The 26,910-nt window shown below is 36.1% G+C and overlaps 2 protein-coding genes and 1 long non-coding RNA gene across 12 annotated transcripts; 1 reads left to right on the plus strand and 2 right to left on the minus strand.

The window, feature by feature from the left end:
- Positions 1-5,000: 5,000 nt before the first annotated feature.
- On the minus strand, positions 5,001-8,775 carry LOC121798961 (protein SUPPRESSOR OF QUENCHING 1, chloroplastic-like). Of its 9 annotated transcripts, XR_006050123.1 has the most exons (10): positions 8,489-8,775; positions 8,294-8,394; positions 8,145-8,200; positions 7,978-8,034; positions 7,466-7,565; positions 7,075-7,136; positions 6,917-7,011; positions 6,172-6,248; positions 5,754-5,966; positions 5,001-5,460 (listed from the first exon to the last, which is right to left on the minus strand). XR_006050123.1 is itself a non-coding variant. In XM_042198249.1 (8 exons), the coding sequence occupies exons 3-8, from the start codon at positions 8,159-8,161 to the stop codon at positions 6,241-6,243; spliced, it is 339 nt and encodes a 112-aa protein (XP_042054183.1). In that variant the 5' UTR covers positions 8,162-8,200; positions 8,294-8,394; positions 8,489-8,775; the 3' UTR covers positions 6,011-6,240. The 9 variants fall into 9 exon arrangements, 5 of the variants coding, with proteins under 5 accessions (XP_042054183.1, XP_042054181.1, XP_042054182.1 ...); XR_006050124.1 differs by lacking the exon at positions 6,917-7,011; XR_006050121.1 differs by lacking the exon at positions 6,917-7,011 and having other exon boundaries at positions 6,092-6,248.
- Positions 8,776-11,594: 2,819 nt separating this feature from the next.
- Positions 11,595-12,703, plus strand: LOC121798962. The gene is made up of 3 exons (XR_006050125.1): positions 11,595-11,909; positions 11,989-12,045; positions 12,400-12,703. It is a non-coding gene; the product is annotated as an uncharacterized LOC121798962 (long non-coding RNA).
- A 2,186-nt stretch (positions 12,704-14,889) lies between these two features.
- Positions 14,890-21,854, minus strand: LOC121798935 (importin subunit alpha-4-like). 2 transcript variants are annotated; one of them, XM_042198206.1, is made up of 10 exons: positions 21,501-21,854; positions 20,690-20,786; positions 20,515-20,606; positions 20,300-20,431; positions 19,976-20,161; positions 19,670-19,833; positions 19,416-19,494; positions 18,588-18,716; positions 17,745-17,872; positions 14,890-15,591 (listed from the first exon to the last, which is right to left on the minus strand). In XM_042198206.1, the coding sequence occupies exons 1-10, from the start codon at positions 21,735-21,737 to the stop codon at positions 15,207-15,209; spliced, it is 1,629 nt and encodes a 542-aa protein (XP_042054140.1). In that variant the 5' UTR covers positions 21,738-21,854; the 3' UTR covers positions 14,890-15,206. The 2 variants fall into 2 exon arrangements, with proteins under 2 accessions (XP_042054140.1, XP_042054141.1); XM_042198207.1 differs by having other exon boundaries at positions 20,690-20,802; positions 21,501-21,638.
- Between the last annotated feature and the right edge of the window lie 5,056 nt (positions 21,855-26,910).

Raw genomic sequence — 26,910 nt, forward strand, 5'->3', positions numbered from 1 at the left:
TAAAATGGTGTTTCTGAAATATTCTCTTTAGCTATCTTCAACTGATGGTATCTTGATCGAAAATCAGTACTCGAAAACAGTTGCATACCTTGAAATTGATCAAATAAATCTTCTATTCTCGGTAATAGATATTTATTCTTCACAGTCACTTGATTCGACTTCCAATAGTGTATGATCTAGCTAGACTCACACTTACCCAACCTTGCAATAAGATGTTTATCTCACAAAACTTGTAATGCTTACTGCAAGTGATTAACATGCTCATCTGTACTTCGTGAAATATAATCGTAAATAATCACTAAGTGATATAGGAATGGTTGAGAGACTTCGTTCATCAATGTCATAAATAATTGTAGGTGCAATAGTTAATTTGAAAGGCATAACCAAAACTCATAATGGTCGTACTGAGTTTAAAATGGTGTTTCTGCAATATTCTCTTTAGCTATCTTCAACTGATGGTATCTTGATCGAAAATCAGTACTCGAAAACAGTTGCATACCTTGAATTGATCAAATAAATCTTCTATTCTCGGTAATAGATATTTATTCTTCACAGTCACTTGATTTGACTTCCAATAGTGTATATAATGTCGCAGTGTGTCGTCTTTCTTCTTCAAAAAAATATTAGTAATCTCTAAGGTAAAACATGGAGTCATACATATCTCTTGTTTGACAAGTAACTGTTTCTTCAACTCCTGAAATTCTAATGAAGACATTTGATAATGGTGAATATAAATAAATGCAGTACTTGGTAGTAACTCAATAGTGAAGTTTGTCTCTTGATCAGGTGATAATCCAGAGAGATTTCCACTTCGAATAAATTGAAAAGTTGATGTAGCTAATATAAGACAAGTTGCAATTGGTCGATACCATTAAATATCACTCGATCTCCTCTCGATGATTATATTACCATTTCTTTAACATGACAAGCTACCTTAGTTCGATGAAGTGACAACCAATTTATACCCGTGATAATATCAAATTTGTGTATGAACAAGAGAATCAATATTCGCTGGCAGCTCAACTGAATTAACTCGCACCACGTAGTCTAGATAAATCGTGTATACTGAAACAATGTCAGCTCGTAATCAACAATAAACATAGTTCTTGTTTAAAGACAGAATCTCTCTTTACTTCATCATCACAATACACTTCTTGCATATATTTATCATTAAATTTTCTAGGAAAATCATCTGGACTTAATACCAAAGGTTGTATAATAGCTTGTGGGACTGTTTCTCACCAATAGTAAGTATTGCTTCAAAGAAGAGACAACGTGTAATCAAAACGTTCTTCTGACATACAACTCATCTGATTGAACACATGTTCCATCATTTTCAACCATATCTTGGCCTCGGTCGGATCAGTAGTCGCATAAAGTCAACAATTCCATTTTTCAGTGCTATTTAATGTTTCTACCTCTTTGACTCATCATTGGTCCATGTATTTACTAGAAATCACCATATGATGCAATATGTATATGAGAGGTTTCTATAATTAATTGATGATGCAGGGCGGCTGACCCTTCTCTCCCCAGTGAGATATGTTCATGACAATACAAAAACAAATGAAACTTATAACATAAATGTATCATATGATATACATGAATACTATGTCCCATCGGGATTCTATCCCCGCTCTGATACCACCTAAACTGTCACACCTCAACCCCTCTGACGTATACTCTTATAATAAATAAATCTCTTATCATAAAAGCAATTAATACCCGTGTCTAATTCATAGAACAACCATATTATATAAGTTCAAACCAACACTTATCCGATACATATTTCAAAAATATCCTGTAAAGTAGTGGAACCCTCTCACCACTCTATGTACTATACATTTATCTACATGCAAAAATGATAAGGAGGAGAAGGTTGCCAATATGCGTCAGCCGCCGAACCTGATAACACGTGGAGTTCCTATAACTCACGTCAGTCAAAACATTACTGCTATCTTATTCCTGAAAATTTTAGTGGTTTATATAAGCCACAACTCAGTATATATAAATTTCCACCTTTAATCTCACATGATACAAACATCAAGCATATTCTTTCATCAATACATATAATCAGAAACAATATGTAACATAATTAAAAAAAACAAATCATTTCATGTTCATATGCATATGCCATTCTATTTAGTTTATTATTTTGTAACAGTCAAGCCTGGTATCTGCCCGGGATTCCTCTATGACCCGAAGGTCTCTCTGTAATTGGACTCATAGGTCCCTCTGTATTTGACCCGAAGGTCCCTCTGTATTTGGACTCATAGGTCCCTCTGTATTTGACCCGAAGGTCCCTCTGTATTTGGACTCATAGGTCCCTCTAAAATTTCAGATCCAGTACAAGGCTGTCACAGATCCTCTTTAATCCAATGATTCACATAATCAGTATCATAAACATATCATTTGCACCAATAACATATCCATATCATATTTCACCATCTATATCAAATAACACATAATCATATTGGATCCCATCATATAATCAAATCATTCATTTTGTTTAACACCTAGCAAAGAAGCAAATAAAACATGTAAAATTAAAAGTGTGATTTATACATACCTAATTAAAATAGATAATCTAACCGAGTTTTTTTATTCCATCTTCGGTTCCATAGCCATCAATCTCGAAACTGAAAATATACGTGAATTTCTTCTCAATTCCAACCCTCTCATTTTTTTTTTCTTTTTTTCTCCCAAATGTTCCTTTCGGTTTTATTCTCCGACTCCCCCTAGCTAAACTCATCTCCTCCCTATGATTATTATTTTTATTATTTTATATCCTCCATAAACCGACTCCCCTTTATATTAAATAAAGAAGTGTACTTCCTATATTATTTCCACCACTTAACTCTATTCCATTTATAATTATATACTTACACGTGTGACTCCATAGTGAGTCCTTATCCTTAATATTCATATTCATGCATGCACAAATATATATATAAATAAATATTACATGCACAGTACTCTACTTATATATATGTATTCCATGCATGCACAATCACTTAATCTACTAAATTATACGTATAATACATATAATTAGGCTAACGTAAATAGCTAACTAACTATATATTTATGTTTCATTAATTTATATATATATATATATATATATATATATATATATATATATATATATATTGTAGAGAGAAAGAACGGCACGCGACGGTGAAACCGCATTTACGTACTGGAATGAAGTAATAATCCTATTGGAATGAAGTAAAAATCTACTGGAATGAAGTTAAATCTTCGTAACATGTTAGTATGACTTATTTACCTTCGGATAAATTAAAATAGGCTCGTGATGAAGGCGAAAATAATTGATAAATTTGTGTCTCTCATCCATAAAAAACTAGATCTAAAAACCCTAATTTGGTATGGTTCGGTGGTTCGGTCTTTAAGAGTGGATTTGTGAATAATGAGACTCTATATATATATACATATATATACTTAACTATATTAATTTCCCATTATAAATCAAACATCATCTTTTATTTCCATTTCTATAATACAAATAACAATATACATATGCAAAGATAATCAACTATGCTAATATGCAAAATGATGCATGTTTCGGGTTAGGGATGTCACAGAAAATGTCATCTATGTCTTGGGGGCATTTTAAGTGCAAAATTGTGATGAATAGTGAAAAAGTACAACAAATGTGATTACACTTTAGTCCAGAGACTACCCATAATATATTTAAAGTACATAGACTATTGGCATGCAAAATCCAAAGTTCAGGAACCATAAACGTAATTCACTCTAAAAATTAAAAAGAAAAAAAACGTGAAAATTTGTGAAATAAATCATGGCCTAAAATGGGACTGCCTTATTGTAGGTAGGGCTGGGTAAATATACCAAAAAAATGGTATATCCGATCGCAGTGTACCGAAAATATCTAAAAATATCGAATTTTTGGTATATCGAAATTTTCGGTACGATACAATACCGTATCGTTAAATTTTCGATACGATAACGATATAACTTTTCTTATACCGCGGTATACCGTTTTATATCGAATATTTAATATATATCGATATTATTGGTATACCGAAATATATCGAAAATGAATACGTATTAAATTATTGATACATACCGTTTATACTGATTATAATAATATGATTTATTTTTTAAATATTAAAAGTTTAAATTCATAAATAGATATCTATTTAATTTATTTATATATTCACAAAATATTTATTGGAAATCTTAAAATCATAAATAGATAACCATTTAATTTCGATATACCGTTCCAAACGGTATACCAAAGTTCGGTACGATATATTGAAATTTCGATACGGTAACGGTATAGATATTATCCATACCGAAATTTCGGTATACCGAAACTTTCGATACGATAACGATATGAAATTCTTTCATATCGATATTTTTGATACGATAACGATACAAAATTTTCTATACGATATATCGTATCGATCCACCCCTAATTGTAGGTGGTGTGACTAAAATTTAAAATGTTGACGTGCCAAGAAAAAAATGGGTTGTGGTTCAAATTGTGTCTGATTTTCACAGCATGAGTGCCCTTGATGGCTTGATAACATTGCACATGCCTTTGTACCATATTCATCGGAGAAGATACCCTTACATTGTTTCTTTTAGTTAGTTTTATCCATTTATTCCTAATCTCTTTGTTATTTCATTAAGCGTGTGAATCCAGGCCGAATTCCACGAATGGACCTCTTGGGAGGTAGTATCCGCCATTTGTACCCGCCAAAAAAAAGTTTCCAGAGAGGGAAAAGACGCGAGAAGCTCTCGCGTGTATTCATAGTAAACACGCGTTTGGCTCATGCGTGTTTCAACTAAACACGCGAGTTGCTCATGCGTGTTTGAATTTATACACGCGAGAGGCTCAAGCGTGTATTAATGTATACACGCGTTTTGCTCAAGCGTGTATACACAATTTTTACCATTTTCCATTTTCATTTTATTTTTACTTTTACTTTTACTTTTACTTTTTGCTCAAGCGTGTATAAAATTGCAGAATACTTTTTATTGGATTTCTCAATCAATAATGCAGTATGGTACTATTTATCGTTCAACAAATCTAGGAGGCTATGCCATGTGTAGGCACCACCATGTGGAGGCTATGCCATGTGTAGGCACCACCACCATTAGTAGTAGTATTTTGAAGATATTAAGTAGAGAGCATTTAAGAGGGCCTGCAGCATTTAATAGAAAGTGGGTTGATTCACGGAGGGAGTAATACTTAATTATACTATACAAGTCTACAACCAGTCGTCTTCTTCAAGTTGAGTTGTTGTTGGAGTTGTCTTCATTTGATTGCAGTAGTCATTCAATTTTGCTTTTCCTTTCTTTTAAATTATCATCATACAAAACCAATCACATTTTCCTTGTTCATGAGGGGATTTCCTTCCTTTCTTGCTGAAACCACTCATTTTCAATATTGTTCGTACTTGAGCAAGGCCCCATCTGGTGTGGAAAATGGCATAAAGTAAGAATAGAATCATTACTTGGATAGCAAGCACTTTTTCCTATATACTACTTATAATATATTGATACACGCTAGAGCAAAACGCGTGTATACATTAATTCACGCTTGAGCGTCTCGCGTGTATAAATTTAAACACGCATGAGCAACTCGCGTGTTTAGTTGAAACACGCATGAGTCAAACGTGTGTTTACTATGAATACACGCGAGAGCTTCTCGCGTCTTTCCCCTCTCTGGAAACATTTTTTTGGTGGGTACAAATGGCGGATACTACCTCCCAGGAGGTCCATTCGTGGAATTCGCCCTGTGAATCCATAGAATCTGTACTCCTGAATTATTTAGATTCTTTACTGCACAAATTGATTTCAGAAGGTTGCTTCTCTGGATCTGCAATATTTTCTTGTTATTTGAATCAGGAAATCTTTAACATCAAGCACCAATGCTTTTGTAGGGAAGTGCATAGCTAAGTGAATCTACACTTGCTGGGCTGAAAGAAAGAGAACAAACTTTACAGAAACAAGAAAACATAAATAAGTGAAAAATAAAATTTCATTAATCAAAATGGATAAAATCTTTCAAGTATGTAGGAGTAGAATTTTATAAGAAATAAACCTTAGATCCTGTTTCAGATGTTATACAAGAGGAGTCTCAATCAGAGCCACCATTAAGAATATCATTAAAGCAAATATCACCTATCTCCTTCCTGATAAGTGATGGACCAGCAGCACTTAAAGTATCTTCACCTAAAGTTGTTGTTACAGCTATGCATCTGCAAGCACACCAAATTCTCTATAAACCCATAAATTAATCGCAGAGAAGAGAAGAGAAGAGGAAAGGGGGTTGCATTGAAATGATGAATTTCAAAATAAAGTTTGGGATACACTAAGTAAGGTCACTTGTTCTTGGGTGTCACTTCTATAAGCTTTTTTACTCTGTTATAATGTGGATCATTTAGTCATATATATTCCACATATTAATTGGCATAGCTCAACCTATTGTAAGATGCTGCACTTCAAATTTTATAGTTCATCCGTCACATAAAAAGAGAGACTATTTCCATTTTGGGTCATCCCATAAAAATATTCCACTTTCTATTTTTGATATCATCTTTCTCTCTAATAAGGTGGACTCCATTCTCCACTAACGTACTCTAATAACTTTTACTTTTGATATCTCTCCTACTTTACCAAATATACGTTAAAAACTCGGGTGTGTGATCAAATACTAACTAATTTACATCAATAACTAATAACTAATTTCAATTTAAAAATATCAACACAATGACACTAAATTTATCAATCATCTTGTGTTGATAAACTTATGTCTCTGTGTTGAAATTTAAATTTACATGTCGTATTGATATAATTATTTCTTTGTGTTGATAATTTTAATACACAAAATTGAAAATTATTAGTTATTACTGTAAATTAGTATTACCATAACGCGACCCACAAAATTCGGGCCGTCCCAAATATCTATTTTTACGAGATTGTAGACTTGCATCAATGTACTCAGATTCAACAATGAGAACCCTGCAGGAAGAATCAGGAGTAATGCCGAACAATCCAAGTGATAAGTAAGCCACAAATCCTTACCTCATCATGCAAGCAGATTTTGCAGCTTGAACTCCAGCTAATGCATCTTCAATCACAAGGCACTGCACAAAGAATGAGGCAATCAATCGAAGTTATGGCACTCTTTTCATACCCCTACATAGCCCTCAATATATTTCAAAAGCCTCAACGAGTTTTGCAACTAAATAGTAATACAACTAGATAATTTGCAGCAATAAAATATCTGAAATGTCTCAATACTTATTGGATGATAATAGCTACTACTATATATCAGTAAATTCATTAGATTAGATTACTACACCATGGCTTCAATAATCCCTAAATATGAACTGAGAAAAAGAACCAAAGGACAAAACTAAGAATAAGAACCAAAGGACAATAGCCACTGAGAAAGGCAGTTATAGAAGCATACCTCATTTGTTGGCACATCCAATATTTTTGATGCCGCTAAGAAAATATCAGGGGCAGGTTTCAAATTTTCAAATGCATCCGCAGATACAACAGCATCAAACCTGTTAATGTAACAGAAAACAGAACAGAGACAATTTCATCACCAGGAAAACGCTACAAACGTATAAAAGTTGTAAAAGTAAACTCCATTCAGTAGCCATCACTAGTTCCTCAAGTAATTGCATTGGTTTAACGTACAATTCTGGGATGGATATCCTACAGACTAAAATTATTTGCACATGGTCATTATGAAACAATATGTCCTAGCATTCACAGCATTCCTTAATGCTCATATTAATTAAACCTAGGACCAAATCAACATTCCTGCCACTAAAGGAGGTTGAGGCTCAAATGAGTCTTGAGATAAACTTAACATTATTTCACTTTGTTAGTACAACCTTTAGTCTATTATTAGTTCATGATTGCATTTCACCATGTAAACAATGCCATCAAAAAATTTACAACTAAACTCACATTGATAATTTCAAACCAGCAGCTGCTAAATTGGCATCAACTTTGATACGGTCAGCACTAGATGCAACGGCAACTTTAAGGCCATTGAATTCACCAGCAGTAAATTCAACAGAAAATAAAAAAAACTGTGAAAATGAGCAATAAAAATGCTTTTGTAGCAAGTATACCTGTACAATAAGCTCATAGGCACCAGGGAAGCCTATGCCTGAATTTGGCTTGCATACTACAAAAAAGTAGAATATATTCATGGACTCACATGTTTTTCAATATCATGAAATGGATAAGTAAATTAATTGCGTAAAAAATGCACAATCACCTTATCCAGGTATATCTCAAAAAATCTCTTCTTTGAAGACTCTGGATTAAACCCCTTCACACCCTTTACAGAAGCAACACCTCCCAAAAAATTAGCTTCACCTGATTCAAATTGATGGATAATAATGCAATTGTGCATTGACAAACAAACAAGAGGAGCAGAGTTATGAAGAGATAGAAAGAAATAGGAGAATACCTGTGCACATAAAGGGGACGAAGTCTTGAGCCGAGACTTGAACTCCCATCTCGACGAAAACATCGACCGCCGCTAACCTGGAGAGATCCTCACTGTTACACAGCACCCCATCCATGTCAAACAGCACAGCCGACACCTTCCCCCATTCGCTGCCGGTTTCCGACGGGGTTGGTACTACTGGTCTCAAAGTCATTGCCGATCTTGGTAAGGGAAAGGGAATTTCTCAAGGGAGTGGTTTAAGGATTCAAGCAGATTCCATATTGGATTCAAAGTGGTCTTATTTTTTCTTAATTAATAGTAGTACCAATAATTATATAGTAAATATTCAATTTGTATTTTAGAAATGAGAATCAAATACTTTCTCCCTCTAAGAAAAATAGTCTCATTTTGTCATTTTGGAATATCCACGAAAAATATTCTCATTTCTTAAAATGGAAAGTTTCTATCCTATACGGAGTACTTTTTTCGCCTTTTCTCCCGGTCTCATATTTTACCCAGTTTTTCTCATTATTTCTCTTATTTTACCATTTTTTTCTCGCCTACTCTATTATTTTACCAATTTCTTATTAAAATTTATGTCATAAAAAATGTGAGACTATTTTTTTAGATGAAAGGAGTACGATAAATTTAAATATTTATTTTATTTCTCCATCAATCAAAACATTAAAATTGATAAAAAAACAAAATAAATTGCAAATCATCTAACGTTAGTATTAATTTATAGGAGTATGTTTTAAAAAATTCATATTACGAATAATAAATTGAAGGATCAAGAATTTCACTAAAAATGGTTGTTATTACTGACAATGACACCGAACATGATAGTCAATTAGTCAGGGCATCTCCAGTCGCTTTCGCCCAGAATATCATTCTATCCGGCAAAACTATCATTCTATACAATAAACCTATCATTTTATCATTTTATCAGTCAGTCAAAAGTATCATTTTATCAACTCAGAGTATCATTCTATCCGGCAAAACTATCATTCTATGCAATAAACCTATCATTTTATCATTTTATCATTTTACGTGATATTTGGCGAAATTCAGAAATTAAATGAGGGAAAGGACAGTTTTACCCCTGCGCTTTTTTTATGATGTAAATCTAAGTTTGAATCTCAAAACTATCATTCTATGCAATAAACCTATCATTTTATCATTTTACGTGATATTTGACAAAATTCAGAAATTAAATTAGAGAAATGATAGTTTTACCCCGCGCTTTTTTTATGAAGTAAATCTAAGTTTGAATCTCAACCGCATGATTAGAAATATGTGTGGTCCAGATTTGGTTATAGGGTTATTACGATATTTAGGGGTTATCATATGATCACGACTCTATATATATATATATATATATATATATATAGGGTCACCTTATATGCACAACACCTCCTTAGTGTAGAACTAGAGACTAAATATTGAACATTGGATTAAAATTTTAATGGAAGAGATTAAACTTACAACATCTTTATTCAGTTTTTCATCCCGTTATTTAATTAGTTCAGACAAGGGTGGCATGGTCATTTTTTAATTTAGTCAAACATGGTAAACAAAAATCACGGAAGTATGAATTAGGGTAAATCAAATTCACACCTTCGTCTTCCCTCTTCCAACTTTCGTTGCCCTGGTTTCATCTCTAACTACTCCATTCTCTCTAATCAGGTCGACAATGCAGAGATCTCCGACATCGTTTTGTCTTCACCATCCAATTCTCACCATGGTTGACATGAGGCAGAAGAAAATCAAAGGTATCGATGAAAACTTTACAAACTAAAGTCTTGAATTTTGGTTGTCGATGAGCGGAATCTGTGTTCCAGATCTGGTGGTTGTGAGTGCAGTGATACGTTAATTTAGTAAGCTTCATGTTTTTTTAACTGTATAAGGTGAATTGATTTCAATGTAAGATGAAGTGATTTCCTCTTAAGATGAAGAAATTATATCATATGATGGAGTTATTTATTTTGGATTGTTGAAATTTTTTATTCATTTAAATTGAAATGTTTCCACTTCCTGGGTGAAGTTATTACATTAAAAGATGAAGAAATTTGATGATAGGATGAAGTGATTTCATACTATAATTTCAAAATTTGATTCATTTCTCGGATGAAGTTATTTTATTATAAGATGAAGTATAGTAATTATAAGATGAAGTGATTGAACGGCGACATTGTAGCAGCGACGGCGGTGGCACAATACATTGGGGCCGAGTTGCGGGTGAATTTCAACCCGGGACTGACCTCGAGACGGTGCCCGAACAACAACGCTGAACCGCGAGTAGGGAGGGCCGAGGCGCGGTGTTGGGAGCTGAGTTATGGGCGGCAACCGACTCGAGGTCAGTCAGAGATGTAATAGCAGGCTTGAAATCAATGGAGATTAAATTGCAGATGGTGAATGTAATTGCAGGTGCTGAATTGCATATATTGAATTGCAGTCGATGGAGATATAATTGCAGGCGCTGAATTAAAGACATGGTGTGCGTTAATTGCAGCCGCAGAATGGAAACATGTTCATCTACTTGCAGGACGTGAATTGGTGATGGAGATGTAATTGAAGGTGTGAGCGATGGTGTGGAATGCAAAATTCAGTTCCAAATAATCGTGAATCACAATAATGTTGATCCAATTTCCTTAATTAACTTAGCATGAATTATGGAAAAACAATAACCGTATGAATTATGAATTTCCATTACAACCCTTTTGTAATATTAATTGAATAAACAAATGAGATAAAATTGATAATGAATTAACCGTTAGATTAGAATAAAGGGTGGATGAGATTTGTTCTCTAGTTCGGTCTTTAAAATTAGTTCGACATTGAATACAATCCTATATATATATATATATATATAGGGTCTTAATCTATCAAAAGAAGCCCTTAAGTATAGAAATACAGACCAATTATGGACCGTAAGATATGGAAATGAATGGCCACGATGTGGATTTGTCAACAATTTCTGTGGGTCATAATAGGATTGATCTATGTCATGAAAGGGCAATTTAGGTATAGAAAATATAAACAACCGCCCTTCCGTTAATTAAGACCAGATTAATTGGGATCATTACTCCACACGTTTTCTAAGTTGATTCTTCGGTTCCCTCGCCATTCAATGCATCTCTCTCACCAAAATCTCAACCCCATCCCAACAAACCCTAGAATCTACACGACAAAACACCCAAATCTCAACCCCATCACCAAAATCTCTACCCAATCGCCCAAACCATACAAATCTGTAAACATTAGTCGTCTCCTCCACTATCTCAACCTCGTCTGCACCAAAAATCGAGTTTTCCATAAAAACTGATTCCTCTACCACAAAACCTTGGCAGAATTCAAAACTTGACGAAGAAGGATAACAAAAAAGCTACTACAACCATGGTCAACACTAGAGCCTCTGGATCCGCACCTCGTGACGGAAAAGGTTAGTACGATGTTGTAACCCATGACTTAAAGTTGACAAAATCAGGCCGATTTGTAATTTAAATCTGTTGTTCACGTAGTGTATGAGAGAACATCCGCGAAGACAAAGCTACAAAAGATCCCAAAGACTCCGAGAGGTAATACAATTGAATCATGCAAAAACAATTATTAAAAAAATAGATATGCTTTTGGGTCATACTAAACAATTATATATGTCATATCAGAATATGAGTGTATTAGGTCATATATGTAACAGTTTTGTGTCATGTTTACAAACTGTTATTGTTTCTATAGGTTGCATTCAATTTGGAATCACCTAAAATAAATGTATGGTCATTGATTAGCATTGGAATAGTTTTATGGGTTATGTAGTAGCAATATATGAATTAGGCCATGTTTGTATCACTTCTATGTCATAAGTGAAATATATGAATTAGGTCATGTTTGTATCACTTTTATGTCATAAGTGACTGCAATGTTTATTTTCTCAGATGGAAGTCAACATGGGTGAGAGAAGGCCATTGGAATTGTGGACTATCGACTAGATATAAGGGTGCGCTTAAGTATTTAAGAGCTAAAAAGTATTGTGTTGAAGTTGGCCGAAAATAATCACAGCTCCCTTTCCAATAAAACATCGACATCCAAACATTATGCAACGGACAACAAGAAAATGATGATCGACGTTGAAAAGATGATAGCAAGCTACAGAGTTTCTGTAGTGGCCATGTCATAAATTTTGGATTTAAAGTATGTTTTATTGATATAATTATGTGTGTATTTAACATATGGGTTTTCAAATATTTTATTTCATCAATGGGTGATACTTTAAAATGGCTTTGGATTTTATTGTTTCTGCAAATTAGACTTTAATATGAATTATTTTTCTGACTCTATGACCAAGGTAAAAATATAATGGTTGTTTGATCTCTTCTGAAAAGTAAAAACAAAGTATAAGATGACTCTATGTCATACTTCGTACATGTTAGAGTCATTTTGAGCAAAAAAAGATAAAAATAAAATCATTAATTTGTTGTGGGAATTTTGTACAATAACCAAGCTAACTTGTGAGAAAAAATTGATTATGTAAATTAGCAGTTCATGTCATAATATATGCATGTACGAGTCATAATAAGCATAATTAGGCAAAAAAACTAATAGTATATGAGAATTCATACATTGGGTCATAATAAATGAATATTTGGGTCATAGCATCATATGCTTAATTTGTGTCATAATAAATGAATATTAGGGTCATAGCATAGTATACTACACCACAATAACTACATCGACAGAGAATTTTTGCATATCTTCAAATGATAAGACTTAGCAGAACTACAGTAAATGGAATAGGGTATGAAAATTCGACGAAAGATTAAAGGAGAAGAAATTATGGGCTGATAACCTACGCTAAAGAGCAGTTAGTGGAGAGAAGTTAGTGGAGAGATGAAGGAGCACAATCATAGGAAATACTATAACTAACGACAATATGCAATTTACTTAATTAACCTTTTTAGATTATAAGTAATTAAAATAATAATATCTTCCTAATAAATCTAGCCGTTAATTAATGTAATCTAAAGATTAGATTGTCTAATCCAATGGACAAAAACCCGTCTGCAATTCTTGGTTTAAGACCATTTTTGTTTTGATCAAATACCTATATATATATATATATATATATATATATATATAGGGTTTTGATATATGCAAAACTAGATTTAAATACAGAAACGCAGAACAATATCATAATTAGGTCACTTTTAGGTCATAATTAGGTAATTTTTAGGTCATGCTAACAAAGCATGACCTAAAACGATCTTAGCATGACATTAAACCCAAATATTATAATATGACCTAAAATTGCTTAATTATGACCTTCCGTGTTTTTGGTTAATTATTGACCATTAGATCATCTAATCCTAGGGCCAAGATTTGGTCTGCATTTCTGGATTTAAACACATACTTATTTTGATCATCTCCCTATATATATATATATATATTAATCTTTAACTTTCCCTCTTACGTTTTATCGTATATATATATTAATCGCAACTTTCTTATTCGGTGATTAATCATAAAATAATGCTCAAATTGGTGGGCAGTAAAAATATCTGATTGATGGCTTTGGGGTTGGAACAAGGGCAAGATTAGCTAGGGAGAGGCAAAGAAAGTAAACAAAATAATGCAATATTATACTGCTTTGTATTCTTATTGTCCACGCTCAATATTATCTGCAATCAATACTCTTGTCTTTTCATTTTAGTTGGTGGCTGGTGTAATCTAATTCTCTCGTACAGCATTTTTTCTTTTTTTTTTGAACTGTCACATTTTGTATATATACGAGTTAATTGAAAAAAATCTGAAATTTTATGATTTGATATTTTTATTTCAATTTAACCAACTCAAATTTTCACATTTTAAATAACTACTAATCCTATTTATAATCAGTTCAATTTCGCCTTATCTCAATGCACATGTTTCACTCACCACTTCGCACTCTATTATGCCTCAGTTTCTATTGAACTTAATTATTAAAAAAAAATTGAGTTTTATCTTTTACTATTTCTCATTTTTACCGTACTGAAAAAAAATCATATATTGGTGAAAATATAGTGGAGTTAAAATGAAGAAGGAAAGGTTTAATTACATGGTTTCAGATGACTAATTTCAGTTCGAAGATATCATGAACCTAGCCTTGAGGGTTTTCATGGTTCCAGTTTGGTTTTGGGTTCCGAGGCTGCCGATTTTGACCGTTCCAGGCCAGTCTTAGTTCTAAACACGCTCTTTTGTTTTCATTTTTATATACAAATTTATTTATTATAAACAAATTATTGCTAAAATTACGTAATCGCATGCATTTAAAGTATAAAAAGATTATAGCTACCTCCTTATATTCATTCGTTCATGCTATGTTGTTCATGAAATCTTTCATTGTTTTGCACACCTGTCAATCTTGTTATTTCCTGGTGTGGGCAAAAAAATACAAAAGAACGAAGCTTGGCTATCGATATATACATATATAATTAAAGACTTCGGAAAAAGAAAGACAAATTCTCTTGAGACTTGAAATGACTCAAGTCTACACACCTAAATGTACAAAACCCCAAAGGCATGAAGTATATTCTTTGTAATGCAACAACCGTACGTGAAAGACTAAATTCTTTTAACACTTCAAACACTCCAAAACACGATTTGCCAGGCCAAAAACTATGACAGACGAAATCAAGAAACTGAAACAGACGCAACGACGAAGTTTAAAACTCAAACTTTAAACTAGAGGGCACTTCACAAAACCTTTTCAACCAAAGTTGAAGCCTCCTGGAGGAACATTTGGCTTGCCATTGGCGAAACTGAAGCCTCCATCTCCTTGATTTGCATCCGCGCCATCGGCCAGATGTTGATCTTCATCTTCCTCAACCCAGTACTTCTCTAATATCTTCACAGCCTTTTCGTATATTTCATTGTTGTCATGGCTCTGGAGATTCTCTATTTTGTCCAGTCCTTCACTATCATCAATCATTTGTGCATATAGATTGATTCCGCCATTTTGGCCGTTTTCTTTATCAGCCTCGCCTACCTTCAAAATGTTCTCAAGTCCCTCCAGGCATACAGTAACAATCCTTGCATCTGGACAAATCAAGAGATCACACAGCGGCTTAATACAACCTTGAGTCACCAAGAATCTGCAATTTGACATTACATATAGTCAGTCAGCATGTGAAGGTCCACAATCATCAAAACAAAAGAAAATATATAGAGGACATAAGTCTCTGCTGATTCCTGCTAGCAAAAGCAGGAGTTAGGTGGGTCCAGGAATGCAGGAAATGTGGATAAACCAGTAAGAGATTGTTACTAGATCAATATTAAAGATTGTGAACTACAAACAATTCCTGAAAAGAAAGCACAAGATGGTGCCAATGTATGATAAACCTTGAAATAATATTCATTGTTGCATATGGCCAACAATGTCTATACTAACATCACTGCAAGAGGTGACAACAGAAATAACTAAAATTAATTTGAGTTGCACCATACTGAATGCCCAAAGTGATAGATTTCAAAATGATTTTAATAATGAACAGATTGTGGATTGTGGATTTGGATTTGTTAATAGAAACAGAGGAGGGTCAAATTGGTACCCGCACCCAAAAAATGGCTTGGCCCCCTATCCAATACCCAACCCAATATTATTTGGGTACCCCTGCCCGAATATTATTTTGGGTACCCGATAACCGATTCAGGTAACCCAACCAAACAGGTCCCAGAATGGATGCCGCAAACACAATGAGTCTTCTAAACGCCACGCATATGCAGCCCTTTCTAAATACAAATACCAAATGAGGACAGAAACATTCCGGCCTCAATCATACATGAAAACATAACAAAATATGTACAACTAAAAATATGCTTGCGCAGTTTACAAGATGTTAATGCTACATACTATGTATAACACGTGTGTATTTCCAGCACTAAATAATTTGGAGTATTGTTATTATTCTATCACCCTAATTCACATTGTGAGTTCTACAATTATTGTTATTACTACTATTTTGTCAATATATTCACTCATATAATTCACAAATTAATGTTACAGAAAAAGGCAATGAAAACTTACACCCCCTTAATCTGTGGTGTTGGAGGGAGAGGCTGAGCCACATAAAAGTTAATTAGAATTGAAACCCTAACATAATCGTCCTTTAAATCGGGTATTTGGGTATACTGAATATGCAATACACACACCCCCATTACACCCGATCATATACCTAATACCTGCCGGGTATCAGGTCGGAATGGGCAATACCCGATATCCGATTTGACAACCCTAAATACAGAAAGGTGGTGCCTCACCTTATTACCAAAATGACTCTTGGCACATATATTAAGATGAACTATTTTCTGAAAATTCCCTTATACTCCAAAAATGACTCTTGGCACATACTCCCTCCGTCCCATAAAAATATGGGCATTGGGTGTGGCACGGGAATTAAGACAAAATTGGTAAAGTAAGAGAGAGGGATGAAAATGGTATGGTAAAGTAAGAGAGAGGAAGAGAATGATAGTTAAAGTAGAGTTAGTGGATAGTAGGACCTACATTATTTAAATGATATAACTTTCCAAAAATGGAATGCACATATTTTTGTGGGACGGACGAAAATGGAAAGTGCACATATTTTTATGGGACGGAGGGAGTATATTAAGATGAACTGTTTTCTGAAAATTCCCTTATACTCCAAAAATGACTAGGCTGCAGGCAGATGGCATGCTATAAATTTATTCTCTAACCAATATTAGACTTGATCTCTCTGACATTTTCAAGGAACCCCTAATTTCCAGTGCAAGAGCAAACCCAAATTCTTAGAGAAAAACCTTTACATTTATGCATACATAGTGATATTATCTACAAAGAACAATAACTGCATTTTCTTATTGCTTGCGATGGTTTCTCAAAAATGTAATTATATGCAATTGTTCTATTTTACCCTGATTTAGAGCTCACATATTATATTCACATACATTAAATAAGATTATTTTTAATATCAGAAACTTTAAAGACAATTCAAATTAAGAGAGTGAATTACAATTTGGGCATCCCAGATAGGAATTGAGGACTAATTTCTTGAGAAGGAGGGGTATATATGAAAAGAGGAAGGGAGTTGCATTTTAGGGTAGATGGATTACTTAGCATGTCCTTCCAAATTACTACAGACGACCACCAACCTATTCCTTTTAAATTCCATTATTGGGTGCTTCCAAACTTATCTCTAGAAAAGCATTAAGATCAGCAAAATATAAGTATTATGCCTCCACATATATAAACCATATAACTCTGACATACCTAATCTGCTCTGGTGATCCACCAGAGGTTGCATTCGAGATAGCCCATGCAGCCTCTTTCTTTATATCAAACTCTGCATGTTGGAGAAGTTGCACCAACGGCAGAATGATGCCTGACTCAATGACAGCCTGTTCCAGAGAAATAGAGGTGTAGATAGGAAACCAGTCACAAAGCACCAGATAAAAATAGGTAGACTACAAATAAATTTGCTTCTCTACATACTTCTCTCCCACTTCTGAAGAAATTTCAAATAAAAATCGGTAACTTGCATCCTCATGCATATAATTACCTTCAGTTGAAGTCATATTGAGATTATAAACATCTAGCCTTTTCCTTTCCTTTAAGATGAAACTTTACAGCCATACTGCCCTCTAGGTTTATCAAAACTAACTCATACTAATTCACAACACTGCCTCTACCTACAATAGTAAATATTGGCTGGAAAGTATAAACTATCGGAAATGTTAATTGTCCTAACAAAAAAAATATGTTTTACTTGTTTGGACTATTCCTCCAGTATTGCCATATAGAATGTCTTACATTATCGTCTCAATTATCAACTATCAAACATATGTGTTAGAGAAAACATTAGATTTGGTTTTCAGTCCACACATTTGCAGGAAGAATAGCTATCTAACAAAGACACACTTCTAACGATATAAAAAATTAACAACCACCGGAAAGCCCAAAAAAATTGAAAATGTAAATTAGTGTCCATTCATTTGTATTTGGTTAAGTAGATGCAGTATGATCTCGAGTCCATTCATGGATTGGACAACTGAAATGCATTTTATAAAATGGATTCCCTAGCAGGAACAAAGAAAGGGTTTCTGTTGAAGGTACCTGAATTTGAGCTTTATTACCAGCAGTAATATTAGAGATTGTCCAACAAGCTTCCTTTTTTATGCTTTTCTTATGGTTCTGAGTAAGCAGCAGTTGGAGGCAAGGGAGCACTTGATTGTCTATCACAAACTGCCAAATAAATTTACTGAGTAAACATTCCGAGAACATGAAATTGAAGCCGAAAAACCTCTATAATGAGTATTGCAAGTGTTTTGTGTCTAATGTTCCATCTGAAAAGGGTAAACTCGAACAATCTTATATTTGTCTCACTAGTACTATACAGCAAGTCAGCAAGTCATGTGTATGAATACGACAATTAAAACTAAATAAAATCTATGTGAAGATGCTTGCTAAATTCGATCCCCAAGTACACTACCAAAAAATGACATGCATATAAGATTCTACAGATATTGTCTTTCATACATATCAATTGAGATCTTAATACACACCATTACAGCAAATTAATAAAGTCCTTCATGCATACAAGAAGGACTGTTTGGCCTACTACATCTCACTGCATTGAATAAAGAAATTATACACATGCATTAATAATGTATACATATGATTTATAACTAAGAAGACCAAAGCAACATAAACATAACTTTAAACTTTTACAAGAATATTTGGTAGTCACTATATCATCCATAATCATAATGAAAGTATATCCAATAATCGGAACCAATGGGGACCCAATTTTCATTGTAACTAGATAAGAACTTACGAATACTGGATGCACATTCATCTCCAATAATTAAAAGGAGAGATAAAAGACATCAAGTTCTGAAGAAAATAGTTTGCAGAGAGGAAATGTATGGAGTAACCACATACCTGTGTCTGAGCATCATCACCAGTGACAATGTTCCCCACAGTCCGAAGAGCAGGTACTAGAACAGTGGGCGATGGATGGCTTCATGAGAAACAAATTGATGTTAGCAACATAATAGATAGCTACGCATTTTAGTACTTCTGCAGTGAGGCAATATATAAAATTCCATGAATTGAAAGAAATATTTCAATAATATATATCTATACATAAGGAAAAAGAAAAAGACAAATGAAACAGAGCAAGAAAAAGAACATACAGTAGGAGCTCTACAAGCCTTTGACAGACACCAGCCTCAATCACAGCTTGGATTTTGTCATTTGTTCCATCAGACAGATAAGAAAGAGCCCAACAAGCATCGGTCAAAACCTCCTCATCAGTAAGATGAATAAGTTGCCGTAGAACGGGCAATGCAGGCCTTACCTTGAAATGTGCAGAGAAAGACAATGCTAATTTTGAAGGCTATTGATAATAAGAGCAGATCTATGGAAGAGCAATGACCAGTAGAGTTTTTGCAACATCCCAATAAATATTACCAAGAAACTAGACATCATATTCTAACAACCTGCTCAAATGGAGTAGGTGGCTTCCCACGACAAAAATTTGAAAGTGTCCATGTAGCATTTCTAAGCATAGAGAGCTTCGAGTTGTCATTTAACTGAGCTAGCAGTGGCATAAGAGCACCATGCCCAAGAACAAGATCCCTACAAGTTGGAGAATCACCTGCAACATTACCAAGAGCCCAAACTGCCTGCACAGAAAAAGCAGTTAAAGGACGATGCACTAGCACTCACTTGGATACCAATAACAAAAGATGACCATAAACATTTATATTTATTAACAACCTGGGCTAAGAAGTAACATAAATATGAGAAAACTCTCCAAATACCTGCTCACGAACATCATCACTGGCAGAACTGAGGAGTTCTACAAACTTAGGTACAGCACCGTGATCAATAACAACCCGTGTGTGTTCAGATGTCCCAGAAGCAACATTTGTCAAAGCCCATGCAGCTTCAAACTTATCAAAAAAATAAGAAGTTATTGATTATTATTTGCTTATATTATGAAAGAATTATCCAAAATTCCAAATGGAGGACTTACTTGCAGCTGAGGCAGATCTTGCCTTGCAAGGAACTCAACAAATCTTGGGATAACCCCAGCTTTAATCACCTCATCAATAGGCGGGCTTCGCTCTGCAAATTGAGGTCACAAAAATATATAGTGTAAATAATATAATCCAGATAACAAAGGAAATATAGGCTTATATAGATAGTACCAATTGACAAAAGCTTTCTGAACTGGGTAGTTGCCTCCAGTTGAGCATTTGTGTCATTTGACCACACTCCTTGCACCATTGAAGGAATACTTTCTAACTGTTAGGGGAATTCACTGTAAGCATCATCGTAAAACAGAGTGCATCAAGTGCTAGTAAGTAGTAACTTCATCATTTGAATCAAGTAACTCTATAACTGTAGCTTCCCCCAATATATAGCCAGCTTCAAATAAAAGTTTTGACATATCCAACAATAATTTTTAGCATAAGAGCTTGAGATATCCATGCCACTTCTTAAGACATCTCAAATACTTGGACCTATAACCACCGGGAAAAGTTATTTTGCATTAAAAGGCATGAACAGGAAAGCAATCATCACTGTTAAGTGAAAACTAACCATCCATTGGTTGATTTCACCATTTTAACTGGGAAAATTGGGCTAAGCCAAAGCACATCGAGAAGATAATATAATTACATCATCTTTCAAAACCAATCCTCAATTCCTAGGTAGTTATTTAAAGTCCAAAATCAAAATCGCTAGATAAGAGCTTTCCTTCTCCTACATTATCTCGACAGACCTCAATAAAATACCAAGCGAATCCAATCTGCCAACTATTCCACTCAGAGATCCTAAAAAACCATAAGATCATCATTTTCTCACCGAAGTCTAAACAAAAATAAAACCCAAGCCACACACGCACCCTCAATTTCAAATCAGTAATCAAAAGAAAGACAGATCACTACGTATTACAGCAATCTATAGTCTATAGCCAGTAATTTGCAAAAGGAAAAGGAGGAAAAAACGGATACAAACTTTTTTCTCGACGGCCGCAGGGGATTGCGATGGATCAGGAGAAAAGAGCGGCGTCTGCTGGGGGAAACTGCCATTGGGAAGGCCCTCGCGGCGCTTCTTGAGGAGGTTATCCTCCCTCTTACTCTTCCTGATCTCGACCAAATTGTCCTCCCTCCTCCGCCGCGCCTCGTCGGCGTCGACGCCAATCTTGTAGCCCTTCTTCCGCACCTCCGCCCTGCTGCCCGGTCGCAGCGACATGGCTGAGTTCCGATTGCTCTAGTCGAGTTGTGGCGCAGCTGTTGTGTTCGACGAAATGGGCAATAGAGAAACAGAAGCAATAACCTCGAGAGTAAGGAAAGAAGACGAGAATAGAAAACGCGCAAATAGGTGGCCCGAGTCTCAGTTCAACCTATTTATCCAAATTCTAAGCCAATGTTTTTTTTAAAATTTTTAAAATCATAAACTTTGTTTAAAATTCGATATTTTTTATAAATTAAAATTTAGTATCAATTGATACAGTTATTGATATTTTAAATAACTTTTTAAGTTTATTCCATATAAGGTAAAAAGTTACGTTGAAAACCACATTGATTTAATTGTGTCATGTATAGTAAAAAGCCTCGTAAATTAGTCAAATATGGTAATAGACATGCCGTGAGAAATACCAAACAAAATGCAAAGTTTGTGATATTATATATCAATTTCAAAGTTCACGGAAAATACCAAATTTTATGCAAAGTTTATAATTTTATAAACCAATTTCCTTTTCTAATATGGTATGGTTAATTGTCACTTATTAATCCAATTTTTAAGAATGTAGACGACTCCAATAAAAAAAATTAAGTCCAATATTTACTTATTACTATTAGACTTGACAACAATTGACTAAAGTAAGTTTATTTCATTATAATCGAAGGGCTAAGAGCACCTGCAACGCGTCACGCGGGTGTCTCGTATCTCGTCCCTCCGAGACGAGACGGCAGCGAGACGCGTTGCAGCGTCCCATCTCGTCCCCGTCTCGCCGAGACGCCCGTCCCACCGAGACGGCTGGAGCGCGCTGGCGCTAGGCGTGACGCCCACTAGCCGGCCCACGAGTGAGCTTCGTCACGCTGACGCAATAAATCATTTTTTTAAAACAAATCGAATTTAATAAAAAAATTAAAAATTAAAAATTAAAAATTCAAACGGTAATGTTACCGTTTTCGACCGTTATTTTTACTCTATAAATACTCATATTTCATCCTCATTATACACACAAACACACGTCTATTCTTCCCAAATCATCTCATTTCCTCTCCAATTTTCATCACAAAATGTTCGGCGATGAAAACTATGGCGGCTCCGGTGGGTTTGACATTAACGCGTTTGGCGACTGGGGGGCATGTACAATGTCTTGGGTGGTTCCGGTTCCGGTTCGTCGACGCCGTCGGGGTACCAACCACCCCATTTTGATGTGGATGCATAAGCTCGTTCCTCCGCCCCGAGGTATTCGCAGGGATTATCCCAAATTAGGGAGGATTATCCGGATGAACCCAATCCGAAAGGAAGAGGAGGCGGTGGAAGCTCCAGGGCATTCGACGCCGTGGAGGAAGAGGAGGAGGCGGTCGAGGAGGAGGAGGATGTAGGCCGTCATCCGTACAGCTGCAAGGACACGATGGCTCTGTACAACGCCTGGATCAACGTCTCGTACGATCTCATCGTCGGGAATCAACAATCTCGGAAATGCTTTTGGGAAAAGGTCACCGAGGTCTACAACGAGATTAAGCCGAAGGGGTCCCGCTGCACATTGAAGATGCTCCGAAGTCATTTTGATCTAGTCAACAAAGAGGTCAAAAAATTATGCGGCATCTACAAGAATGAAGCGGCTCATTACCAAAGCGGAGCCAGTGGAACTGGCATTCTGAAATCGGCTTTGAGAGTCTATTTCGACGACAACGGTAAAGAATTTAAACATGTCGATGTTTGGGAGGCCGTCAAAGACGACGAAAGGTGGGTCGGCGGTGTCCAGTCAAGCACGGGCTCGACCTCGAAACGCACGAAGCACACGGCGGGTGGCCAATACTCGTCTAGTGGGAGCGATTCGGGCAGCGCCAGACAAGAGGTTGCCTCGCAGGAGGTTGAGGGCACGGCAAACGATGCAGGGGGTCCTACTGTGTGCGCCGTCGGCCGCAAGGGACCAAGGCGGCGAAGGCAGCTAGAGGGAGGAGGGGCCGAGACGAATCAAGCCAGGCGGGTTCCCAAGGGCCGCCCTCCTCCCTAATGTCCATGTACTTCACCGCCATGATGGTGGATACCTCCCGGATGACGCCCGCCCAATATCAAGCCCATCATGCCGGCATTGTGTATCTGGCGGGACAACTTGGTATTCCGCCTCCATTCAGTGCACCGCCACCGCCTTCGGGGGATGATTCGCCGGCGGAGTAGTTTTCTTAATTTTCTATAAATTTGTATTTTAAATTATGTCTTTTTTTATTTATTTTGCCACGAATTTAATTATGTATTTTTTTTAGGATTTTAAGTTGTAATTTTATTTTATTTAATGAATGCGTTTTTATTAATTGAATTTGTTGGAAATAAAAATAAAAAATGAAATTGAATGAATAGTTAAGGGATGAGATGATTAAGAGACGAATAAGAGATGAAGGGTTGCAGGTGCTGTCTCTTAGTTAAGAGATGGAGTGAAAAGTACAGTGGGACCCATGAATAGTTAAGAGATGAGACGGTTAAGAGACGGATAAGAGACATTGTTACGGATGGCCTAATTATAGCTTATGGCCGTTGCGGATGGCCTAATTATAGCTTATGGCGAAAGACCATTAATTCGTAGAGTCGTAGTTATGTTATGACATTACCTTATTTCAGCAATAGTAACTCTTTTGACTACTACTATGATTATTGTGAGAGTAGGGTAAGGTAGAATTATCAAGATTGTATTGTGGCTAACTAGTTGGCATAGATCTAATTATCAAGATTGAATTGCGGCCAACTAGTTGGCATAAATCTTACCGTGCTTTTGCCATTTTTTTTACTCCGATCAACACATTTTATTCTTGTATTTTTTATATCAAAAATATTTTTTTAATTTCCTATATTGGTGCAAGTATCAATGTAAACACTTTAGTCGAAAACAAGTAATTTTAATTTTAAGAAGCGAAATTGCATGTTAAGCCACATTTCGCCCAATTACCTTCGTTGTTATCATATTAAGGTGGTTTTGACTATGCCTATTAGAAACCTCTTAATTTTATGCTTGCATGATTGTGCTATATTGTTTATTAAATGATGATATAGATCGATCGATCTACAATTTAATTTAGTTTGTCACTTAAATATTGAGTTTATGGGCCGCGGGCCTACGTCTAAGCCTACAAAGTGGGTTTGGTTTGGTTTGGTTTGGACTTAGATATTAACAATTTGTTTTTGGGCTATTTGTGGTCTTGTTTGTTCGTAGTCTTGGACTATTGACTCGAGCTGCAACTTGCCCAACCTAAAGATGATTATGTAGTTGGATTAGGTCAGGCTTGTTGTGCGTAGGAGGTGTTGGAAGAAAAGATCTAGAGGAATCAATTGTCGATTTCCTGCGATCACAATAAGTAGAGGAATTAGTGATTGATTTAATTTGATTCTTACCTTGTATAGAAGATTGGGTTTAGAGGAATAGACTTACCATAAGAATGTATCCTCAAGCCTATAAAGGGGCATGTATATTGTGTATCGAGTAATGAAGTGAATGATAGAAATAAACCTTTCACAAAAACCTGTTTTATCATGGCTTCAGAGCAGGATTTAGATTAGGGCTCAGATTGTTCATTCATCACTGCCCATTGATACCAATCTCGGCCAATCAACAAAAAAAACCAGTGAGCAACCAAATTCAAATCAATACCAATATCTCAGCCAATCAACACAAAAACCAGTGAGCAAACCTATTCGAATCAATACCCAATATGTCAGACGAAGAGAAACCAATTAAACCGACAGAACTAGAATTAGCAAGTAGCAAAATACGAGCGAGTAAGAACGTAACTGTTGCGTTCAAACTCAATGGAGGGAATTACCCACTTTGGTCGAGGCTAATGAAGGTTGCAATCGGGAGCAGAGGAGGCTACTCCCACATAACCGGCAAACCGGCTCCACCAATTCCGGGAAGCAAAGAGTACGACGATTGGGAGGAGACGGATCTGATCGTCTTCTCGTGGATAGTAGATAATATCGAAAACGATATTATTGCACACTTCGCCCACCATCAATCGGCCAAGGCTATATGGGATAGCCTAGCCACCACATACGAGAGCGAGGCCGATCTCTACCTCGTATACGACCTGGAAGATCAAGCAAACACAATTAAACAAGGTACTATGGATCTGGAGACTTACTACCGCAAGATCCACGGGATGAGGACCAATATCGACCGGTGTCAGAAACAACCGAACGATTATTGCGAGAAGGGAGTCAATCAGTTCCGAGTCTACTCCAATACCAGGCGCTTGCTCTGATTTCTAGCGGGACTTAATGAGGAACACGAGGGAGTCCGGCGAGACATCCTCAAGGAGGTATCCCCTCCCCCACTGGAAACTGCCTACGGGTGGGTTAAAAGGGAGGCTGCCCGACGGCGATTGGGGCCACCAGAATCCCCAAAAACCAATACTCAAGGCGGAGGAGACCCACAGGGAATCGGACATGGACTAGCGGCGCAAGGGCAGCGACAAGGCTACCGGAGCGGAACACCGCGCCATACCACCACCGCTCACCGCCCGGGGAACAAACCGACGGATAATTCGAGACTTTGGTGCTCCCACTGTGGGATGCAGAAACATACTCGAGAAACGTGCTTCCAATTGCACGGATATCCCGAATGGTGGGAGGAACGACAAGTAGCGAAAGCGAAAATGGCAGCCGGTATATCAGTCGGGAACGAAGCGACCAGAACAACGACCGGAAATCGGGACACGATAATCGGTCGAGGAAAACAGAAGGAAGAGACGGAGGTCCCCAGCGGAGGCGGGAACGGGGTGATTGGCGCCGGCAATTTCGCTGGAAAAACGTGGAATCGGAATGGGGGAGGCGGCGCGAGTTCAGGAGGTAAAGGGTTGGGGAATGCATGCCCTAACCCTAATTTTCCTAACATACCCAATTCCTTTTCTTATTTGCAAAATAAACCCCCAGTTCCTCCGAAATTCCTGCATGGCCCCCGAAAATTGCATGATGGCCTTTACACTTGTGATAAATTACAGTATGATCCCCAGATTATGAATTATTGTGAAAAACCCCCAGATTGTCTGAAAATTGAGCAGTTTAGTCCTATTACACTTAAAAATCAATTTGAGCCTTTGGACCATATTTCCGCTGCATTTACTGTAAAAATGGAGAATGAGGGTGACAGAAAGGGTTGGATATTTGATTGTGGAGCCACCAACACCATGACTCCCAA

Source organism: Salvia splendens, chromosome 4 (genome assembly GCF_004379255.2).
Source record: "Salvia splendens isolate huo1 chromosome 4, SspV2, whole genome shotgun sequence".
NCBI lineage: Eukaryota > Viridiplantae > Streptophyta > Magnoliopsida > Lamiales > Lamiaceae > Salvia > Salvia splendens.